Source organism: Bubalus kerabau, chromosome 14 (genome assembly GCF_029407905.1).
Source record: "Bubalus kerabau isolate K-KA32 ecotype Philippines breed swamp buffalo chromosome 14, PCC_UOA_SB_1v2, whole genome shotgun sequence".
Classification (NCBI taxonomy): Eukaryota; Metazoa; Chordata; class Mammalia; order Artiodactyla; family Bovidae; genus Bubalus; species Bubalus kerabau.
This window is the reverse complement of record NC_073637.1, coordinates 37,071,108-37,094,054: the sequence shown is the minus strand read 5'-3', so window position 1 is coordinate 37,094,054 and position 22,947 is coordinate 37,071,108. Positions and strand designations below refer to the sequence as shown.

General features: G+C 39.5%; 1 protein-coding gene across 15 annotated transcripts in view; it reads left to right on the top strand.

The window, feature by feature from the left end:
• EYA1 (EYA transcriptional coactivator and phosphatase 1) overlaps positions 1 to 22,947 on the top strand; it is a 189,147-nt gene that overhangs the window by 27,860 nt on the left and 138,340 nt on the right. For 10 of the 15 annotated variants that reach the window (XR_008702201.1, XR_008702206.1, XR_008702200.1 and 7 more), the window contains 4 exons: positions 5,325 to 5,402; positions 16,492 to 16,561; positions 16,887 to 17,032; positions 20,762 to 20,899. Coding sequence is in view for 8 of the 15 variants with exons in the window: in XM_055546247.1 (XP_055402222.1) it covers positions 5,325 to 5,402; positions 16,492 to 16,561; positions 16,887 to 17,032; positions 20,762 to 20,899 (432 nt within the window). In the remaining 7 variants the exon portion in view is untranslated. The remainder of the gene's footprint in view (positions 1 to 5,324; positions 5,403 to 16,491; positions 16,562 to 16,886; positions 17,033 to 20,761; positions 20,900 to 22,947) is intronic. The other 5 variants (XR_008702205.1, XM_055546250.1, XR_008702203.1 and 2 more) reach the window with 3 other exon arrangements.

Here is a 22,947-nt window from a genome sequence, read left to right as displayed (position 1 = left end):
ACATATAATTGGTATCATACAATATTTGTCTTTATCTTGACTGACTTCACTCAGTATGACAATCAATGTTGCTGCAAGTGGCATTAGTTCATTCTTTTATGTGGCTGAGTAATATTCCATTGGAATATTCAGTGGAAGGACTGATACTGAAGCTGAAACTCCAATACTTTGGCCACCTGATGTGAAGAACTGACTCATTTGAAAGGACCTTGATTCTGGGAAAGTTTGAAGGCGGGAGGAGAAAGGGATGACAGAGGATGAGATGGTTGGATGGCATCACCCACTCAATGGACATGAGTTTGGGTAAACTCCGGGAGTTGGTGATGGACAGGGAGGCCTGGTGTGCTGCGGTTCATGGAGTCTCAAAAGAGTCGGACATGACTGAGCAACTGAACTGAATATTCCATTGTATATACATACCACATCTTCTTTATCCATTCCTGTATCGATGGACATTTAGGTTGCTTCCATGTCCTGGCTATTGTAAATAGTTCTGCTGTTTGTTTTTAAAATTAGGTGAGGCAGAAGGGAAATAGTCCCTTGGGATGAAATGATTGAATTTGTTGAGACCAAATAACCAAATAGTGGGGTATTGTTGCAAAGAAGATATGGATGTTGCATCAGTAATAAAGGTGATTGATGAGCATGGAATCATGGTATGATGGGTTAGTTGGTTGATCTTGAGAGTGATCTGATAGATCTATCTCCGCTTAAATTTATGGTGAATCAAAAGAGGGTTCTCTTTTTCATGGGCCATATACAGTATCGTGCATGCTCCGTCGTTTCAGTCATGTCTGACTCTTTGTGACCTCATGGACTGTAGCCCACCAGGCTCCTCTGTCCTTGGAATTTTCCCAGCAAGAATACTGGAATGGGTTGCTATTTCCATTTCCAGGGGATCTTCCCGACTCAGAGATTGAACCTGTGTCTCTTATGTTTCCTGAATTGTAGCCGGGTTCTTTACCACTAACATCACCTGGGAAGCTCTAACATAATAGTATATTCACCCTGAATAGTGCTGGAGAGAGATGCCCACATTTTCTCCTGGAATCTTCTATCATGATTGCCGTGGTCAGCATTCTTCCTCTAGTCCGTTTCTTCAGAAAGAGTATACACTGATTGTAATGACAGAGGTGTATGTTTTATTAATATAATCATGATTTAGTCCTGCCTTCTTGTTATATCCAAATTACCTTGATTTGATTTTGGCTGTCCTGAGGCAGTGGCTTCGTGGTTGATCATAGACAAGCCATTTAGCTTCAGATTCTTCTCATTTACTTTTCAAAGGGTAAGCTTCACTTTAATGTGAAGTTTGTAACAGATTCTGTCCCAGAAGAAACCACTTTGATTTCTCATCATCATTTTAATAAGACACTCTAATGACAGAGTAACTATAAAAGCATGGCATCTGGACCTAGCTCAGTGTTCAATGATTTATAAGCATTTATCTTTTTAAAATATTCTCATGAGTGTATTGTCTCCAGTTACTGATGAGGAAGCAGAAGCACACAGAAGTTGAGTTGCTTTTCCAGGTTCATACTGTTAATAGCAAGTCTAGATTGAACTTCAACTGATAATTCCAAAGCTGGTGCTTTTAACTCTATTCTTTCCTTTATTCATTCATTCACTTACTTATTACGTGTTTTAACTCTATTCCCTGTTGCTCCCTGTACTGTTCCCTAGGAGGAAGGCATTCAGTATAGTAGTTATATAATACTGCTACTAATGATGATGATAAATATAGTTTTAGTTCCTCTGTATGCTAGGTACTTTACATACATTTTATGAATCTGTACTGCATTCCTAGGATGTAGATAACATTTTTTTTTTCTTGTGACAGGAACCTAGCAACTTTCAAATATGCAGTATAATATTATTGACTATAGTCACCTTCTCCATGGCTTATTTATCTTACAGCTGGAAGTTTGTATCTCTTGACCCCCTGCGTCCATTTCACCCACCCCCTAAACCCCCTTTGGCAACCACTTTGTATCTGTGAGCATCTGTTCTCTTTGTGAGTTTTGCTTTGTAGATTCCACAAAGAAGTGAAATCATACAGTGTTTCTTTCTCTTTTGACGCGTTTCACTAATACTCTCAAGATCCACTCATGCGATCACAAATGGAAAGATTTTCTCCTTTTTTTTATGGTTAAGTGTATTCTGTATGTAAATGCCACTGTAGATATCACTTCTTAAATTTTGTAGATGAGATAACCAGTGTTGAAGAGATGGAATAACTTCACAAAGTCTTATGGTGGGTATTTGAATTTTTTGCCTTCAAAACAAAAGCTCAGAGGCACTGATGGATGGAAGTGTGTGGTACCTCTGGAGGATATAGCAGGTTGCCCAGTATAGCTCAAGCCTAAAGTGCGTGGTTAGGAGAAGCTGTTGAAAGGATCAGGGAGATTAAAGTGGGAAAGAAGAATTTCTGAGTATGTTTTAAAGGATGAGTCCTTAAATATCAGATAGGAGATTGAAAATTCAGAGTGGTAGAGAAAAGACAGATTCTTGAGTGGGGGCAAAAGAGAATAAAAGTTCCTGCTTTCTGACAGAATGAAATCATATAGCAAAGGAAAAAGTGTGGTGGAGATAGAAGAATCCTACTATTATTTAAAGGAAAACAGGTTATTCATAGATTTTTTTTCTTTTCAGATAGGTAGTGAGGAGGGGATCCTTATTGTTGGACATAACTGCACCTTAAAATGATCAAACTTTAAAAAATCCAGTATGTTGTGTTTTTAAATTCAGAGCTTTGGTAAGGTGCTTTATTATGTCGCTTATGACATATTTATAAATGTCATGGCACTAGTAAGGATATGTAAAGCTTTGGTGGCCACAGGATTATTATCTTGTCTTTTTTAATCTTCTGGTGGGTGTATGCTTGGCATGCCCAAAGCCAGCAGTGGTCTCTGTTTATTTGGCTTTCATTCAGAAACTATTTTCTATCACAGTAAGTCACGAGTCTCTGTAGCATCAGGTGGCTGGTGATGGCAGGTTGACCTACAGTACCTGATAAGAGCACGAATATTCTGGTAGTTACTTTATGTACTGGCTCTTCTCTTTTAACAGTGAGTGAACCTTAAAAAAAAAAAAAAAAAAATGGATTCACCAGGAAAAGGGAGTCTTTAGTCTATGGATGAGTGTATTTGAACAATGGCAAAAAACAATGCGCTTGAGGCCTAAAAGGTTAAGTATCCCCTTCTTTTCCTTCCTATTCTTTTTGCATATTTTTAATGGCATCTCAAGGACAATTGAATATGCCTCTTGGGAGTGAAAACTATTTGATTAAGCCAAATATGGAGAGTAGCTGGGGTGGGTCGTAGGGGTACAAAGGAAGCAGTAGTTAGGCAGAGTCAAGCTTTCATGAATTTTACAGTCCAATCTACACAATCAAGGATCTCAGATTTGGCAAAGACTTAGGAGTTGCCTGGGCTAACATCTCACGCTGTAAATTTCTTCCTCACCATCTTTCCTGGGCAGCCAGGTGAGTGTGGACCTTCCACTTGAGATCTGCCAGTGAGCTCTCTAGCCTGGAAGCATCAACACTCTAGGAATCCAAGGACTGTAGGGGTTTTGCTTCCTGTTAGTCTAGAGTGTGGCAGTGCCTCCATTGCTGTACTGTGTGTCAGGTAGCTCTTACTATTGGGATGTGCCACTTAACTGCCAGTGTTTTCAGCCTTGGAATAAAAAATAGCTAACATGAAATCCCATTTCAGCCACTTGGGCAATTTCCTTATATCTCTGCTTTCAGTCTTTGCATGTCAAACTAGAGAGTTTGCGCGTTGTCTTCTGAGATCTACTTGTAGAATTATTTAAAGGGATTAATTAGAATGTCTATAAAGACTCGTAGGTGCTTTGTAGGACCTAATCGTCTTGGGCATAGCTCTGGTCTTTTTCTGGTCATGTGATATTTGATACTAAGTTCAGATCCCAGTGGTAATCTGTCAAGTACAGAGTTGATCTAGAACTATTGCTTTGTATGTACAGGGCATTGCATGAGTTCTTTTTAAAGCAGTAAGATAAGGATGTGGGTAAGTGAGCAGGAAACTGCACCAGCACAGGTTTCCCTGGCTTCTTGAATCTGCGGCACTGTAGTGAGTATGAAGAGCAATACTGTTAAGTTTCGTGGAGGCGTGAAGAGAAGAGGGAAATACAGGTTTATATCAGAATTTATTAGCATCAACTAAGACTTCTGATCTAAAAGAAGTGGGAAAGTGCAAACTTCAATCACACTATTGTTTGTTCTACATTAGAACAGTCAGTTGAAGTGATTTCCTTTGGACTCAACTTGGTTTAGGGACAGTCTACATAATTAATGTTTTGAAAGTAACTATCTGCTGCAACTATTCATAATGTGTATTTTAAACTACTCATTATGCACGAGTGAAAGATTTGAAGGCCCAAGAGGGTAAATTTGTCCTTTGCCTTATGTTTATATGGCATTGGCAATGTTAAAAGAAGGAAAAGCTGCATTTTCTCCATCATCTTTCCCCATTACAGAATGTATTTACATGGTGAGAGAAGCCTCCCCAAATATTCTCTTGTTGTGGCCTTCATTTTGGGATACATGTTACTGATTTTTAGGTAACCTCTAAAATATTATTGTACTCTTTTTGAAAACCTGTTAATAGGGATGTATAACTTCCACAAAGTAGGCTGGGCAAATTCCAATGATAGCACTTTGCTAGTAATTTCTAGGGAAAATAATCGTTCTACCTTTTTATTTTAAAAAATATAAAACTAGGAGAAAAAGGGTCCATAGGTGGTCTGGCTTGTCTGTAATAATCCCATCACTATAACAGTAGAGTGGATTTGCTTTGGAAAACCAATAGCATAAATATAAATGTCTTTAGTTTATAGACCCAAGGGACTTTACCAAAGGTTATGTTTTCCACAAACTGTCTGCTATCATCATTATTTTTAAATGGAAAATTTTATTTATGCTGCATTTATATTTAGTGTGCTTTTGGTACTAAGTGTACATTAGACATTGATGAATTGGTGGCTTGGTGTGGCAGGATGGTAATAATAATCCATTAAAGTGAGCACTCTGTTTCAGCCATGCTGGATAACTGAGAAAGCAAATTTTAGTTTAAAGTGTTTCTTTTAAAAGTTACTTGTTGCAGTAGGTTCCTTATAAAAACTTAAGGTGAATTTCTTTAAAAAAGACTCTATTAGGAATATCAATCTGATTTATATACTAATATGAAAGAGTTGATTTTTAGATTATTTTCTTAAAACTTTTTGAATGTTATATCTTCTCTACTGTGTCTTTACAAATAACTATTAATTGGATACATGACATATGTTGTTTATTTTTGTAGTTAAAACAGAGCCAATGAGCAGCAGTGAAATAGTTTCAACAACAGCAGACGGGTCTTTAGACAATTTCTCAGGTTCAGGTAAGGAATAAATATTAGATTTTCACATTAATATGAAACATTATTTTTTGTGGTTTATATATGTACAAATATATGTATGTAGACGCATATGTATGTGTAGATTCTCTATGTAATACTGTATAGTTTTTCTCAGAGTCACATGTTTGCAGTTCTGATGTTTTTATTGTGATGCTGAAAATTTTGGAGAAAAAAAATCAAAAGTTGCTGTTCTCATCTCTAAATTATCTTTATTATGTTAATGACTCCTTTTGTCTCTCATCTGTGTGATTTTTCTTTTAAAAACTATTTATTTATTTATTTGCCTGTGCTGGGTCTTGGTTGCGGCATGCAGGCTCTCTGGTCTTTGTTGTATGGCGTGTGGGATCTTTAGTTGAAGCATGCAAACTCTTCGTTGCAGCACGTGGACTCTAGTTCCCTGAAAGTGAAAGTCGCTCAGTCATGTCCGACTCTTTGTGACCCCATAGACTATACAGTCCATGGAATTCTCTAGGTCAGAATACTGGAGTGGGTAGCCTTTCCCTTCTCCAGGGGCTCTTCCCAACACAGGGATTGAACCCAGGTCTCCCGCATTGCAGGTGGATTCTTTACCAGCTGAGCCACAAGGGAACCTGGCCAGGGATCAAACCTGGGCTGCCTGCACTGGGAGCATGGATCTTTGCCATTGGACCACCAGGGAAGTCCCTGTGTGATTTTTCTAATCAAGCAAAATACTGGCTTCTGATACCCACTAAACTGACTTGCCAAGTCATCCTCCTAAGTAACTGTCATATCTACTAGAGATTAGACTTTGTAAAGTAGCTTTAGATTTTTAAGTTGGTTTTTCATCTCTTTCACATCGATAAAGTCTGCCTCCAACAAACAAAATATCTGTGTTTCACCTCCATTATATTGACATTTCCTGATTAAAAAAGTGACTGATAATAAATTCACTGTGAAGATTTGAGTTTATCTTTGTCAAATTACCCAGCTTGGACTCTTTCCATTAAAAAATCATTCTTATCAGATGTAATTCTTCAATTTTTAACCCTCTTCAGGTTGTCTGCTATGTTTATAAAAGCTCTCCATTGGAAATGCTCTACTTTTGTAAATTTGTGATTGAGTTCATCCAGCTCTCAGGATCATTTCACATATAACACAACTAAAAAGAGTTATATGTAGATATAAAACAAAATGCAGATGCACAACTTTTATGCTAATGGTACCAGCTAGAGGCAATAGGAAATAAAATGTTATACCTATAGTTCTTTAATAAAGCATTTCCTGGAATTTGACTCATGTCAAGCAGTGTGCTTAGTGCTATTATGGATTCAAAGATGTATGAGAACGGTCCTGGCTTGTGGCTTAATAGGGCAACCTAATCACCGGGCCATCACAGTTCAGCTCGATAATGCCAGAGGGAAGCCTGGGAACCCCTGAGAACACCCAGGAAGAAACCGAGTTGGAGTTGGCTGGTCAGGGAAGGTTTTCTTGAGGAGATGCCTATGCTCAGCCTTTAAGAATGAGTAGTAATAAAGCACACATAGAATTGAGGATGAGGAAGCTGGATGGATGGCACATTCCATGGGAGGAGACCAAGGCAAAGAGGCGTGGAACTTGGAGGAGCCACTGATGGATCAACATGCTTGGTGTGTCTGGTGTGAGTGGTGGTGGGAGGGGGTGCTGCATGGGGAGACAGGGGCCAGAATCGAAACAGGCAGGTGTGTTCCATATGGTGTGTGTGTTTTATCCTGAGTGCCATGGGTGGCCCCAGAGGAAGAGCATTGCATGATCATATTCCCTTATGGAATGACTTGGGCAGGATGAAAGGAAGGCTGGGGAACAGAAGGGTAGAGAACAGTTAGGGTTTTGTTTTCTTTCATCGGGACAAGAAATAGTGAAGACATGAAATAGGGTGCTGGCAGTATTCATTGGAAGGACTGATGCTGAAGCTCCAATACTTTGGCCATCTGATGCAAAGAACTGACTCATTAGAATAGACCCTGACTCATTAGAAAAGACCCTGATGCTGGGAAAGATTGAAGGCAGGAGGAGGAGGAGACGACAGAGGATGAGATGGTTAGATAGCATCACTGACTCGATGGACACAAGTTTGAGCAAGTTCTGGGAGTTGCTGATGAACAAGAAATTTTATTCATTCTGCCTTTTTCATGATTTTTTTGCACAGCATATGTATAAAAGTCATACTTTTAAAAAGGCATCATTTTAAAGTACAAGAATCACATACTGCAAAGACATGATTACCACGTTTTCTCAAAGTTTATATATGAATAATCCCAAAGTATTTATGAATCCCAAAGTATCTATGAATAATGGTATTGCATTGCATCAGTGTTTTTCCTGATTTTTATCACAGTCGTGTGGTGAAGAAATTTGTTTTTGAGAAATATGCACTAAATATTTATGTGTAAAGAGGTATCATATCCACAGCTCCAAAAAATGTGAGCTATACAGGTGCATACATGCACACACACACACACACACACACACACATATATATATATATAGAGAGAGAGAGAGAGAATAAAAGCTAATCTCAGAAAATGTTACCATTTGGGAAGTTTGGGTGAAAGATATCTGGGAGGTTTTTCTACTATTCTTGCAACTTTTCTGCAATTGTCAAATGATTTCAAAATAGGAAAGTTAAAAAATGAGAAGAGTGGATGGATTTAGCAGTTTTCGTGGACAAAGTGGACAAGCGAGCTTCATTTCCCCTTGTGCCCACTGGCCCATGTGCCCTGCCTCTGTGTCTTCAGCATAGTTCCTTGCAGGTAGTTTGTTCTCATAAAGTTTACTGAATGAATAAATGACTTAATGAATGAGAAAGTGGAGACAGGGAAGAGAAAAATGTCTTTCACGTCCATAGGTAGCAAAAGAAGAGATGAGGGTCCATTAGAAAGAGGGTTGAAGGGTTGATGATGACATTTAGAAGGTCGGGGTGGTCTGGGATGCCAGTATGAACTTGATAGAGGCAGGGGTGAAAGGTAGAGGCAATCCTGATGAGAAAGCAATGGCTTACATTCAAAACAGGAGTGAGTCAGCCTAGAAAAAGAATAGCTTTTCCACAGAAACCTCAGGAAAGATGAATGGGAAATAATGCAGATGAGTTTGAAGAGGAAGAGGAGGCGGCAAGATAGTGAGGGAATTCCTGCCTGATTCCTCTGTTCAAACCCTCCAGCAGCTCCCATTCATCTTTGAATGAAAGATGAATCCTTACAATGAGCTTGCAAGCCCAGCAGATCCTATTGCCTGCCTCCCTTGCCTCCTGCTCTTCCTCTACTCAGGGTTTCTGCAATGGCAGTCCGCTGCCAAGTACCTCCTTAGGTACCTGCCTGACTCCATCCCTGCCTGACCTTCACATCCCACCTTTTTGATGATACCCACTCTGACCCCCCTACTCAGTGTTACAGAACTCTCACTCTAGACTTCTAATCTCGCTAAATGCTGAATCTCCTGTCCACCAAATGACACACAGAACCGTTGACAAACGATAGCATTCAGTTGTGTATTAGGTTTATTGTTGGTCTCAATCCCGTCAGAATGTAAGCTTGAGATGGCAGGGATTCAGTCTTCTTTTATTCATTTGTATCCCTGACACCTGAAAAAGTACCTGGCATTTGTTAGGTAGTCAGACAGTAAAGAATCTTCTTGCAGTGAAGGAGACCTGAATTCGATCCCTGGGTCAGGAAGATGCCCTGGGGAAGGGAATGGCAACCCACTCCAATATTCTTGCCTGGGAAATCCCATGGATTTCGCTAGTGGTCTACAGATCATGGGGTCACAAAAGTGTCAACATGACTGAGTGACTAACACTTTAACAACACAGGCACTCAGATATTACTAGATAAAATTTGAATACATGAATGAATGATGGCTTCTACTTTTTTTTCTGAAGTGACTCAATATGAGAAGAGAACTGAGGACATCAGTGAAAGACTAGTTTCAAATAACTGTTTGCCTACCTAAAATAGGTAGAAAAGAGTGAAGGAAGGAGGTAATAAATTGAGAGAATATAACATGTCAGGGGTCCTGCCTCTCTTGATGGCTTGGAGAACAGAAAAGATGGGAATAAGGAATGAAAATTCCGTGAAAAGAGGATGTTTCTTCTTTAATCTCAAAACTCAGGTTCCCACCTCACGCTTCTGGAGTTGGTTCTTTGTACTTCCCTTCCTCAGCCTTTATCAGCCCTTTAAAAATTATTTTGCATTATCTTTCCTCCACCAGGCTTCCCTGGTGGCTCAGATGGCAAAGAAGCGGCCTGCAATGTGGGAGAGCTGGGTTCAGTCCCTGGGTTGGTTGGGAAGATCCCCTGGAGAAGGGAATGGCTACCCACTCCAGTATTCTGGGCTGGAGAATTCCATGAATTATACAGCCCATGGGGTCACAAAGAGTTGGACATGACTGATCAGCTTTCACTTACTTCACTTCCTCCACTAAACCATGGCCCTGTGAGAGTAGAGATTCTTTTGTCTTGTTCACACTTACCATCCCAGTGGCCATCATGGATTGGAGTCCATGGGCAGTGGTCAGTACATGTTTGTAAATAAACAAATGAATCAGTTGGTGCTGTTGTGGTTTACGACTGGAATGGAGAAGGAAGTCCATGATGTGGTCTTGAGCCTGATGGTTGACCAGAGTTGAGGCCAAGACTGAATGAGAAAGCACTGGATGCATGACCCAAGATAATGTTGGGATATGTCAGGATGCAGTCAGATACTAGTTTTTAATAAACTTGAGGCAGTTCTTAGGTGATGGGTCATTCATGGAAGTGTTAAAGAGTTGTCATGAACTTCAGAGAAGGGAGGATTGCCTGGGACAGCAGAAAAACAATGGTTTGTGAGAAACAAGGAGGATGTATTTTCAGGTCTTTATGATTCTGGAATTTGGGAGAAGGATATGCAAAAAAGGATATTTTTTCTCTACTGGGAAAAGATATGCAAAAAAAGTTAGAGCCTTGAAGGCGGGCTTAGTGGAAGGTGGAGAGATTGTTTGGTGAAGAGACTGAAGCTATGGAGGATCTTGTTTGCCATAGATTGATTGTTGGACACAGAGGAAAGGATCACGTGAGCTGGGGAATTGGGTCAAAGCATAGCAGATATAGAACAACATGGGGATGGACCTTCATTTTCTATTGTCTTTTAGTTTTTCTCTTCCCCTCTCTCTTCCTCCTCCTCCTATCCTCCTTCCCCTACTCTCTCCTTCCCTCTCTTTCATGAGTAAAGATGCAAAAACCATGGCATGCTAGAGTGACTATGAATAGGACTTAGGGTTTCTAAGGGAAGAGGAGGCTGGAGAAAGGAATCTCCAAGCATTAACTCCAAGATGGTCTTTATCTCTGTGGTCACTATGCCTCCTTCCTTCTCCATGATAGCTTAAAAATTCACATCTCAAATATTCAGGGTATCTTAAGGAAATGGATGTCAAAAATAATGAAGAGTCACCCTGACATTGGTAACAGTTATTTCCACCTGTGTCCTTCAGTGAGCTCTAGCATCTTAAATCTTTAAGGAGGCAGTGAGGGTCATTCTTTTCCAGGGAAATCTCCAGGTATCCTGGTGTGGGGAGACTGAGAGGAGAGAGGTTGATTTTCCAATGCATGTGGCTGAATTGAAAAATGCAAGGTTGTTTATTATGTTTTTAAAATACAGTGATGAGAATAATCAATGAAAAGCAATACTTTGATGATTTAAATGTTTATTATGTTTTTAAAATACAGTCATGAAAATGACCAATGAAAAGCAATACTTTAATGATTTAAATGTTGAGAACAATTGCGGTTGAAAATAATGTGCTTGGAGGGATTGCAAAATAATCTTTACCTGCTGCTGCTTCCACTTCCACAAAGCCCAAATTTGTTATTCATTTGTTTTCATCATGCCAGTTGATATTGATCATATAAAGTTGATGTCTGACGTATTTAAAAATTGGAAATTTCTGGAGGAGAAAACACATCTTGTGTGACAAAGTATGATTTCTTTGTAATTGTTCACAGAAAGATCTACCTTTGGGGATCTGATTCATTCATTCAACAATTATGTATTGAGCACCTACTATGTGCCAGGCAGTGTGGTAGGCTGTGGGCCAACATAGTGGTGAAAAAGTAAGCTGGTCTCTATTTTCATGGAGCTTTCATTCTTGTGGGAGAGACAGATGATCAGTAGATAAGTAGCAGCGTAAATAAATAGGCAGCAAAAAGTACTCTGAAGAAAACAAAAGCAGATCAAAGTCTATAGTGAAGAGTGGGGGTAGGGGTCTCTTCTAGAGGGAGGCTTCCTCTGAGGAGAGGGTGTCAGAGCAGAGCTCTTAGGGAAGTGAGGGAATAAGTTTGAGTTAATCAAAGTGAAATGGGAGGATAACAGGGCTTGGAGTTGAGGGCAAGTGGGGGTTGTGACATGATGAGCTAATTAATGTTTTTAAGAGGTCACTGTTTGTCATATAGAACATTCTCTTTAGGAGAAGAGTGAGGAGAAGGTAAGGAGAAACAGGGAGACTGGTGTTTCCTAGTTCAGGAGATGATGTTGGAAGAACATGTTAGCTCACATGCCTCCTGGAGGAGTCACCAAGGCAGAATATATTGTGCCAGGATCCTATTAGGGGAGAGGAGTGGAGGGAAAAGGAGGGAAGGGGTGGTTCCTGGCTGTCCTCTCCGCTGGTCACAGCCAACATTGGTGATTAGAATAGAGTGGCAGATGAGAGAAAATAAGTTGTCACTTTTAGCTTATATTTTGGAGGGAGAGCTGGCTGGACTTAAGATAAAAGGATATGAGGGAAAGAGGAGAATCAGAACTTGCTTTTAGGTGTTTGAGCTGATTGTCCAGCTGAATGATTTTGAATGAACCAGAGGGAGCCCAGGGGAGGTGAACTGAGGACTTGCTAATTTTGAGATTTCTATCAACCTTGTCAAAGGATTCTCCAGTTTGTGGATTTTGCTTGCCTCAGGTCCTTCTCCTCTCCCTTCCTGCCGTAGTATTTGGAGAGCTTCTTTAATTTACACATGAGAGGTAGGAGAAAGTGTGAAGTGATAGGAAACTAATGTGCTAAAACAGAGAAGGAGCCATTGTCCCTCTGTCCCAGGGCTCTGGCCTGCATCCTGTGGAGTTTACCTATGGTGTGAGGGCCATTTTACTTATCTTGATAAATGGCCTGGGAGCATTCTTTTTGCCTTAGGCTATTCTGGTCTCAAGAAATTGCAATTAACCTGAATTCTTTGACTATTATTTTTAAAAAAGTTAAAAGTGTTTTAGGCAACTAAAAGAAAAAGTACTGTAGGTAGAAGGCAGAAGATTCTTGACCTTAGGCTACATAGAGATCATAGGGGTTTGAATGAGAAAGCCCCAAGGATGTGGCTGTTTATATGGCATTACATGGTCAATAGTTTTAAGTGCACACAGAGAAATAGCAGGACACTTGGGCAGCATTATAGGTTCTTATTTGCATCTATTTAATAAGAAAAACTGATTCCCATTTATATCATATGTTATGTCTGTAAATAACTTAAAATAACAAGTTTCATGTCATTATGATTTTAAAAATTCTACTTTGCCTTTGACCTAAACTTCACAGTCTTATTAAACACACATTGTTTATTTATAACTTAACCACATGCTGAGGGCTTCCCTGGTGGCTCAGATGGTAAAGAATCTACCCGCATGCAATAGACCCAGGTTTGATCCCTGGGTTGAGAAGAACTCCTGGAGAAGGGAATGGTTACCCACTCCAGTAATCTTGCTGGAGAAACCAGGACAGAGGAGACTGGTGGGGTACAGTCCCATGGGGTCGCAAAGAGTCTGAACGACTGAGCGACTAACACACACACACACACACACACACACATACACACACACACACACACACACACTATTACCACATGCTGCACACACCCCTACTACTACTACTACCACATGCTGGGCCCTATCAGGTCCAGGAAACAAAGGAGAATAGGAGGTCCTTGACCCCAGAAGCTCGTGGTTAGCAGAGGAAACTAACATCTATACATGACATACACTAACCATCATGCCAGTGTTTGTTAGTGTGGTAAGCGTCACATTGCCAGTGTTGACAACATTCTAAAAAGTACAGGGGAGGAAGACATTGTCCTAAAGAGAAAATGATGTTTTAGTCCCAGTAGAGGAGTAAGTGTTTGACAGGCAGAGGAAAGAAGAGGCAGTAGGGTCTGACATGAAGAACACCGAGGCAGATGGGAAAATACATGGCATGCACGGGCAGTTCTCAAGTCCAGGGATGCTGTGTAACTCTAAACCCACGGGTGGGTGGATGCTTCAATATCTTGATACATTCCACCAAGGATCTTTTTTTTCTTTTCTATGGATAATGTAAGTGGAGTTGAGACATTGTAAGCTGGAGAATGGACATGAAGTTGCCATGTGGGGAAGATCAATACGGTGGCGGTAGTGAGTTAAAGGGTGGGGGTAGAATACGGGAGAGCAGCTCAGTGGCTATTGATCCAGGCCAGGGGAGACTTACTGAGAGCCCACCCCAGGACTGGAGGGTAGGAATGGAGAATGCAGAACAGCTCAGCAGTCTCTTCTAGATTGGGGTGGTTGACTTGAGAGTTATATAATGTGGGGAGGGAGCTAGGATGATTCTGAGGTTTCTGATTTCTAAGAAGGGGTTGAGGACATTGCATGTTTGGGTGGAAAGAATGGGCATATATGAGTTCAAATACCAACCTTCTTATTTGGATGTGTTATTTAATTTCTAGCCCCATATATAAAATGGGGACAAAGAATCCTGTTTTTAAGCATTTTACTGAATATTGTAGATGGTGATGCTGTCCTTTGAGTGGACTTAAAAATACAAAAGGAGGGACAGATATAGGGCAAAGAGAGTGGGAATTTAGGAATCTGAGATGGTAAGCATTTCTTACACAAGCTTTGTATTATTCACTTTTTGTCATTATTTCATTTAGTCCTCATAGCCAGCCTATTGGTGTGGGTAGTATTATTGCCATCATTTTACAGGAAAACGTGTCAAGGCTTTGTTTGTTGTTGTTTAGTTGCTAAGTTGTATCTGACTCTTTCTCGACCCCATGGACTGTAGCCCGCCAGGCTCCTCATGCATGGGATTCTCCAGGCAAGGATACTGGAGTGGGTTGCCATGCCCTCCTCTAGGGGATCTTCCCAACCCAGGAATCGAACCCAAGTCTTCTGCTTTGGGAGAGAGATTCCTTACCACTGAGTCGCCTGTGAAGTCCTGTTGAGGCTTAGAGGGAACAAACAACTTGACTAAGACCACACAGAAGAGTCGGATATTGAATCTGAGCTGAAATTAAATTCTGATTCCAGAACCTGTGCTTGTGTTACCACACTCCATAGCCTCCTAAATCTCTCCTCATTTGTACACACACAGAGGATGCATATAATCTAAATCAAAGCCTTTCCAAACCTACCTTACCCTGTATAATAATGCCCCTCCAGCAACTCACTGGGTAAATCTACTTTGCCCTTGGTCTCTTTCCAGGCCTAGAAGAGGGGAGTAGAAAGACTGTAGTCACAGGTGACCCAGGCAGTGGCAGCACTTGTGGTCCAAGCATTCTTTCACTAACCTCTCCCTTCTATAAATTGCAATATTAAACTTGTCCTCCCATGGCTATTTGTGTTGGCCTCCCCACGTGTGACACCCAGGACTTGTCTTTGCATGTTTGTGTCTGCAGCATGGAGCTCAATGCCTGGAACAGAGTGGTAACCCAACATGTGCCAAGAGACGAGGGAGGGGACACCAGCTGGGCTAGCCGGCTCTCTCTCGTTCATATGGCCTCCGTCTCTTGCCAACAGCCAGAGGGTTGAAATCTAGCAACTCGGAAGAGTAAGACTGACCTCCGGCTATTCTCGTCACTGGATTAGGCCAGTCTTTTACCAGGAAAGGATTACTCATAGATTTTGAGATTCTAATGCAAATCCACCACTATTCTCCCGAACACAAGCTAGAAAATTACATTTTGAAAAGCATAACTGTATTGATGTGATGTTGTGAAAATATATAAAACTTGGGGTGTGTGGAAGTTTACAAAGAGTCTTAATGTAGAATATAATAAATAAGAGCCTCTGCAGTGATTATTAGTAGAAAAAGAAAACAAACATATTACATCGTATAATAATTGTACCCAAAGCATATATGCACCTTAGCCAGGAAAAGAACAGGAAGAATTTGAGGGTAAAGGGGGCAATACGTATATAAACATGTACATACATGTAAATGTGTGTATGTAAATGAGTGTATAGGTAAATGCATGTAGATAGTTATGTACATAAATAGAAACCAAGAATTAACATTTTAAGGTCTTGTGTTAGCAAAAAGTATGTCTTTTTGCTTCTTTAGTTCAGAATGAGTGTAGAATATTTGCTAAGAGAGTTTAGTGCATTTCTGAGACTTACTGAGTCAAATCTGTGTGATTAAAAAGAAATGAAATTCTGCTTGAATGCTTAAATACTCTTTAAAAACAAAACACAACTTTGTGACTTGGAAACTGAAGTGGAGCACATATCTCTGAAAGGCACAGGAACATCCACCTCCAAGCAAGAACATAACAGGCTGCGTTTGCAACTTGAGAAATTTCATATAGGAATGCATTTTTATTTTAAAAAATTGCTGAATCAGTGCAGGAAAATGAGAATCTGTCCTATTTCTACTCCCTTGAGAGACTAGACTGTGTTTCTTGGTACCATGGTCTCAGGGATGTGTTTCCCGTTAAGTCCAAACAATAGACCAGAGGACTTTCCGGTCCTGCCTAGCCCTGTTCATCCCCCGCCTTTCAGTGCATTGTTCTGAACAGTAAGGACTCCCTGTGCTCTTAAAGTATTGCCACTGTAAAAGTCATCACTGACTGGTATTTAAGAAGATTGTGAGTGTATTTTCTAAGAGTTGATGTCGAATCAGAATCACTTAATCAGTGTCTGTAGGTTCCTTAGTATAGTCTAACCTTCTATTATGTCGACTTAGGAAACTGCTATTTCTGCAGGTCAGAAAGGTCTGTGATGTCATGTGGTCTACCCAGAGCTGAAACTATATCAATGTTATCAAACACATATTTTGTGTTTTTCTTTCATGATTGTGCATTATTTTTCTTTTCCAGCCATTGGGAGCAGCAGCTTCAGCCCAAGACCAACTCATCAGTTCTCCCCACCACAGATTTATCCTTCCAAGTAAGATGTATTTTCTCTTAATCAATAAATAACTTTTCTGAGTAGTCTTTTACCTTATTTCAAGTCAGGTCTGGTGCCCACATGTTACATCTTAAGTTAAACTAAAGTGTGTTTCATAGAGACTTAAGTGTACTTATGTAAATTTATTTGGAGCATCACCTAGGAGGGACACTGAAATATTTCAGTACTTTGTCTATGATAGTTGAAGATTACACATGAAGAAACAATCTTTAACTAGAATTTGTGATTTGGTTGTTAATCAGTTACCTTGCATGTTTCCATCTAATGCATGGGCTTTCTATTTTCTGTCATTTCTGACAAATAGCAGACCATACCCACATATTCTTCCTACCCCTTCCTCACAAACTATGGCTGCATATGGGCAAACACAGTTTACTACAGGAATGCAACAAGCTACAGCCTACGCCACGTACCCACAGCCGGGACAGCCCTATGGAATCTCCTCCTATGGTGAGTAATCCCGTTGCTTTACAGTGGTGTTGCCTAGTGGGCACACCCGTGCATGTGAAAGTGTCACGGGAGTGGTATATAGAGATGGGGCTCTTGGACACTTGAGAAAGGGCTGTCACCTTTTGTGTCTGAATTCTTAATATGATTGTTTCTAATGAACATTGTAAGAAGGGGTGGCTGCTTATCTTGAGGTCAGAAGTGGCAGATGGATAGCATGGTTCATATGCTTTCTTGCTCTTTGTTTTTTTTCCCCCATTTATATCTCGGTTCTTAATTTGCCATTTGAACACTTGGTTTGGGAATCCAAAGTATTCTGGTGCATATTTCTGATAAAACTTCTGTGAATGAAGTCTTTTGGGGGTGAAGATTCATTTCCTATTTATCAGGTGCTGAGCTATGATTAGAGAAGTACAAGCCACATTCAACAAACCCTGGCTCTAAACTTGATGGGAGTAGTCGTCTCATATGTCAGCGTTATCAACCACTAGGAAAAGTGATCTGTATCATGGCTTGGGCTGTACTTGAAAGAGCCCAATCAGGAAAACATTGAAAGCTCACATCCTTATTTGTTCCCTCTCACCTGGAGATTATTTTTATCTTGGTGTAATTTAACTCAATTGTTAACAGGGTCAATACCTGTAAATTAAAAATAAAGCCAGCCAAACTTCAGAGTTTAATTCTTAAAAATCTTAGGATTCCAAAAATACCTTCTTTTCCATGGAATGGTAGCTGTAATCTTAAACAAATTGCAACTTGTTGGAATATAAAAATACGAATTATTGGCATTTTATTACAAAATAAATAAAACCTGGTGATCCAGAAAAAAAAATACATGAAATTTTGGAAGCAATGACTGAAAGAAAAAACTAGTGGATTATTTTGTGATCAATATTCTAATTTTCCTTCTGCTGCTATTGTTGTTTCATAATCTTTTCAGTATGTTGAAACAAATAATGTTCTTCTTCAGGTATTTCATTGATCATTAGAAGGTAACTTATCTTTAGTTTTTTTGTCTTGTCTTTACCCCAGGCAAATTTCCCATATACACATTTTACAGAAATGAAAATCTAAATTATGTATTACTTCAGCTTTTATAGTTTTATTTTAAAAAGATCACAACTGAATGTGATCCAGTGAAGTGTTTTTCAACTAGACTTAAAAACAGCCATCAAATGGACTTCCTAGAATTATCTTTCATTTCCATGACTTTGCTGAGTTTCTCAAAATGATGTTAAATATAGATCAAATTATCTGTAATTTACTTTTAAACTGTTCTTGTGCTGAAAGAGGAAAAAGGTTCCATGATTTGAATTGTGTGACTTCAAATTCTATAATGTGAATTAAGGCAGTCCCCCAATTTATATTCTCAAAATTTATTTGCAAGCTGATGATTTGAAATATAAATGTATATTCTAGGGCAAACAATATTCAAGTATATAGATGTATTAATGCTGCCAGGAGAAGGTACCTTTCCTGGTACTGCTTTGGCTGCTACTCACACAACTCTCTTGGTTTTTTTGTTTTGCTCCTCCCCATTCAGTCATGGTTGGGCCCTTTGCCGATTTCTGGGTAAGGACTCCTCTAGTTTTAAACCATCAACAGATATCTCTGTTGTTTGAAACAGTTCGTCCAGTAGGGTGAGATGAGCAGACGTTCTAAGGTTATACTCCCAGCTAGTAAAGTGAGAATGGGGATTTTCATATGGTAGGAGGGGATTGGGAAAGTGGTGAGAGTAAGGCTTAGTGTGAAGGACTTGATCCCAGAGCCTTCCGTGCTTATGAATCTGGGAATAAATAATTCTCAGTCCTGAGCACTTTCCTGATCCACCCTCCTTCTTCTCTTTTTGTGCCTTGAGGGCAAGGAGATGCCCTAGTGCTTCTGGCCTGCCATTCTATTTTTCTTGGGCCAGTGCATGGAAAAATATGGCAGCTTTCTTTTCATTGTTTGCTCTGGGAAGAAAAGCACATAATTTAAATTTATGGGTTTTAACCCTAAACTGATAGTTAAGATTCTGATGGTCTTAGAATTCTGACTACCTCTGGGGACGTGTGTCCCCTGACTTTTTAATTAGACCCAGTGAGAAAAGATAGGCAAATGTTTTCCCAGTAAGGGCAGTGGGTCCATGGGGAAGAAGGGGTCATGCCATTCTTCACTGGATCTGCATGGAGTCAACCAGTGGGATGAGTTTGCCAGCTCCTGGCTAGAAGCCATGGAGATGGGTGTGGCTATGGGCATTTTCTACCTCTTCCTGCTTTTCTTTACCTGTTCTTACCACAAAGATTCCCATTCTGAGCCTCCAGGCTGAAAACAGAGCTGGCACAGGTGAAGACTGAATGTACAACAGTATAGCATCAGAGAGAGAGAGAAGGAGAAAATCCCTATTGTGACCCTATGAAAAGGCAGTGAGTTTCTGGAGCCATCAAACCACCTGTATTGGGCAGCTGTTTTTCCAGGGACCATTTATAAGTGTGGCTTATTCATTGGTTTGGGATTGCCTTTGCAGGGAAAGTGACATTTTTTTAAATGCTAAGGTTGTGTTAAGACTGCGATGCAAGGCCATTATGAGGTTGTTTAGAGATACTTTAGAAATTAGAGTAAGCTCTCTCAGCCAAGAGTCAGATTCTTCCACTGCCTTAGGAAAGTTACCTAAATTCATTCTACTGATGAAATTCCCCTAAAATGGAAATAAACAGTGAGACTACTGTGTATTCTAGATCCCAAAGATATTATTTATCTTAAGTGCAAAGTAAAATTATTCCAAAATGTGAATTCCCTTGGCAGACATTTTACTCCCCTCCCTCTGTGGGAATTAAAGACAGTTGTTAACTTTCATGACTGTCTTTAATTATGATCCAAGGCTGAGCCTTGTGCAACGATACTGCCAAACCCAAGTCCTGAAATTAGGATGTCAGCCTGGTACTTTGGGATGTATTTGGGGGCACAAATACTTTATTTTTATATTATGTGATTTTTAAAAAGCATACTTTTAAAAATACATAAAAAGGTGTACTTTAGGTTACACTTAAAAATTATATTTGAATAAATACTTGAAACTGCAAGGGGCAAAAAGGGAACCATTGGTTTCCTTCATGCTGTTCTGTAGGACTGAATTTTTTACTATTCTGCCTTCCTTGTGTTTACTTTGTGGATACCTGGGAAAAGATTTCCTCCTGTGTTGCTTAATTCTGTGTCCAGTATTGCTACCTCTGACCTCAAAATAAATTATGTACTAAAATCAGCATTGTGGTAGAAAGAGTAAAGAAAAAACTTTTTAAATGCTATGAGGTTAGAGACTTTTAATCACTTTTTAGGAAAAAATGTTTTGATTTTGACATTAATGTAACAGTGTTTAGAAAAATATAGTTCACTTTAATTATGACTATTTCTGAACTATAAAGGTGATCTTAAACTCTTGTAAAACAGCACAATTAATTACAGAAGCTAAATTTTGTAACAACTAATCACTGGAGTTAAATTTTATAAAAAATAGAATTCAGGAAAACAAAAAAAAAGAACAGTGGAGACAGGCATTCAAATCTTTCATAATCCTGTTTTTTTGTTTTTTTAATTGAAGGTAGAGTTAAGGGTATTTCACTCTAAGCATGTTTGGCCTTGGCTATTGAGATAATACTGGGAAAAGTTTGTGACTGGATAGCTGTGGGAGTGTTTTTGTATACTCACCAGCTGTTGGAAATGAACAGATAGATAAGCTATCACTAACTGATTTAGGTGCATTGTGGGCAGGCATCAAGACTGAAGGCGGATTGTCACAATCTCAGTCACCTGGGCAGACAGGATTTCTCAGCTATGGCACAAGCTTTGGGACTCCTCAACCTGGACAGGCACCGTACAGCTACCAGATGCAAGGTCTGTATACATACTGACATTGCTCCTTTCATTAACCCTACAGGATAATTAGATTCTAAAGTGGACCCTGCTATTCTGTATAAGTTGTGGATGATGGTAAGTGGACTGGGCTTGGAGGCAAGATGCCTGGTTCTCATTTGGCTCTTTACACACCCTATTCTCCGAGCCTAAATTTCCTTATTTGTTATTAACATCCAGGGCTTAGACAGGATGATCACTAACATTCTTTTTCAAAAAGCTCTAAAATTTTTTGTGATGTTGACGTTTTCTGCCCTTGCTTCTATCAGTGAAAAAAGGAATGGAAAAAAGTAGGAGTCAATGATGTAATATCCTAATGTGGACTGTCCTAAAAACTGACACTTGTGGCCATTCAGCTTTTTTCAAGGGGCTGTGTTTTCTTCATTATCACATTTATGGAAATGGAACCGTGATACGTGTTGGCTAAATGATCTGTCAAAGACCAGGAGATCAAATTGACAGCCACTCAATGCATCTTCAAGATTTTGCTTCCAAGGACCCATTCCTGGGTTCTGAGTTTGAAACTGTAGACAAAACATAATGTTAAGTACATGTCATATCATAAGGATGACAGCTGAAAGTTTGTATTGTCAAACTCGTTCAAGAGTAGGCATTACTGTAATTGGCAGATTATTGTCATGCAAATGTGTCTGTAAAGTACTTGAAATCTGTTCTTGCATAATTTAAACATTCTAATATATATACACACACACACACACACACACACACACACAATAAATCATATCCTTTCAATAGTGCCAAACTATAGTCAAATTGCTTCCCAGGTGGCACAGTGGTGAAGAATCTGTCTGCCAGTGCTGGAGATACAAGTTCAATCACTGGGTCAGGAAGATTCCCTGGAGGAGAAAATAGCAACTTACTCCAGGATTCTTGCCTGGGAAGTCCCTTGAACAGAGGAGACTAGTGGGCTACAGTCCATGGGGTTGCAAAGAGCCAGACATGACTGAGCGATTGAGCGAATTCTACTATAATTCACACTATAGTAGAATTAAATATCTATGTTTTAAAATGTTATTTGCTTTTCTTTATTGAAGCGTAGTTGATATATAATATTACATACATTATAGGTGTACAACATAGTGATTAACCTTTTTAAAGGTTATATTTCATTTATAGTTGCTACAAAATGCTGGCTGTATTCCCTGTGTTGTACATGTACTCTGTGTACATACATGTGCGTGTGTGTGTGCTAAGTTGCTTCTGTTGAGTCCGACTGTCTGTGACCCTATGGACTGTAGCCTGCCAGGCTCCTCTGTCACAGATAAAGAGAACAAACTAGTGGTTACCAGTGGGGAGAGAAAAAGGGGAGCGGACAAGGTAGGGTAGGCCCGCTTTCCTCTCCCCACTGGTAAGCACTAGTTTGTTCTCTATGTCTGTGAGTCTGTTTCTTTTTTGTTATATTCACTAGTTTTATTTATTAGAGTCCACATGTAATTGATATTGAGGTGGCTTAGCACATAATTGATATCATACAGTATTTGTCCTCCTCTGTCTGACTTATTTCACTTGTCATAATGCCCTTCAAGTCCATCCATGTTGCTACAAGTAGCAAAATTTCATTCTTTTTTATGGCTGAGTAGTATTCCACTGTGTGTGCGTATACATGTACATACACACCACATCTTTATCCATTCATCTGTTTGAAGACACTTAGCAACCTGCTCTTTTTAATAACAGATATAAACATCTTTTCATATCAATAAATTCTGTAGCATTATTTTAATGGCTGTATGGTTTCATAGATATATCTTATTTAATCCATTATCAGACATCTAGAGTGATTCTACGAATGTCTTACGTGCATCCTTAATTATTCCCTTTGAGTAAATTTAAGTGTGGGTAGGTAAACTGTTTTAAACTCTTTTAAGGATTTGTAATGTTTTTACACAAAGAAGGGCTGTGAATTAGAGTGAACACATTAAATATTTAACTTTTAAAAATTTGTCATTTTGGAAGGTCTGAGATTTTATTATTTTCATGTGCATTTTTAGAAAATTGAGCTGATAAAC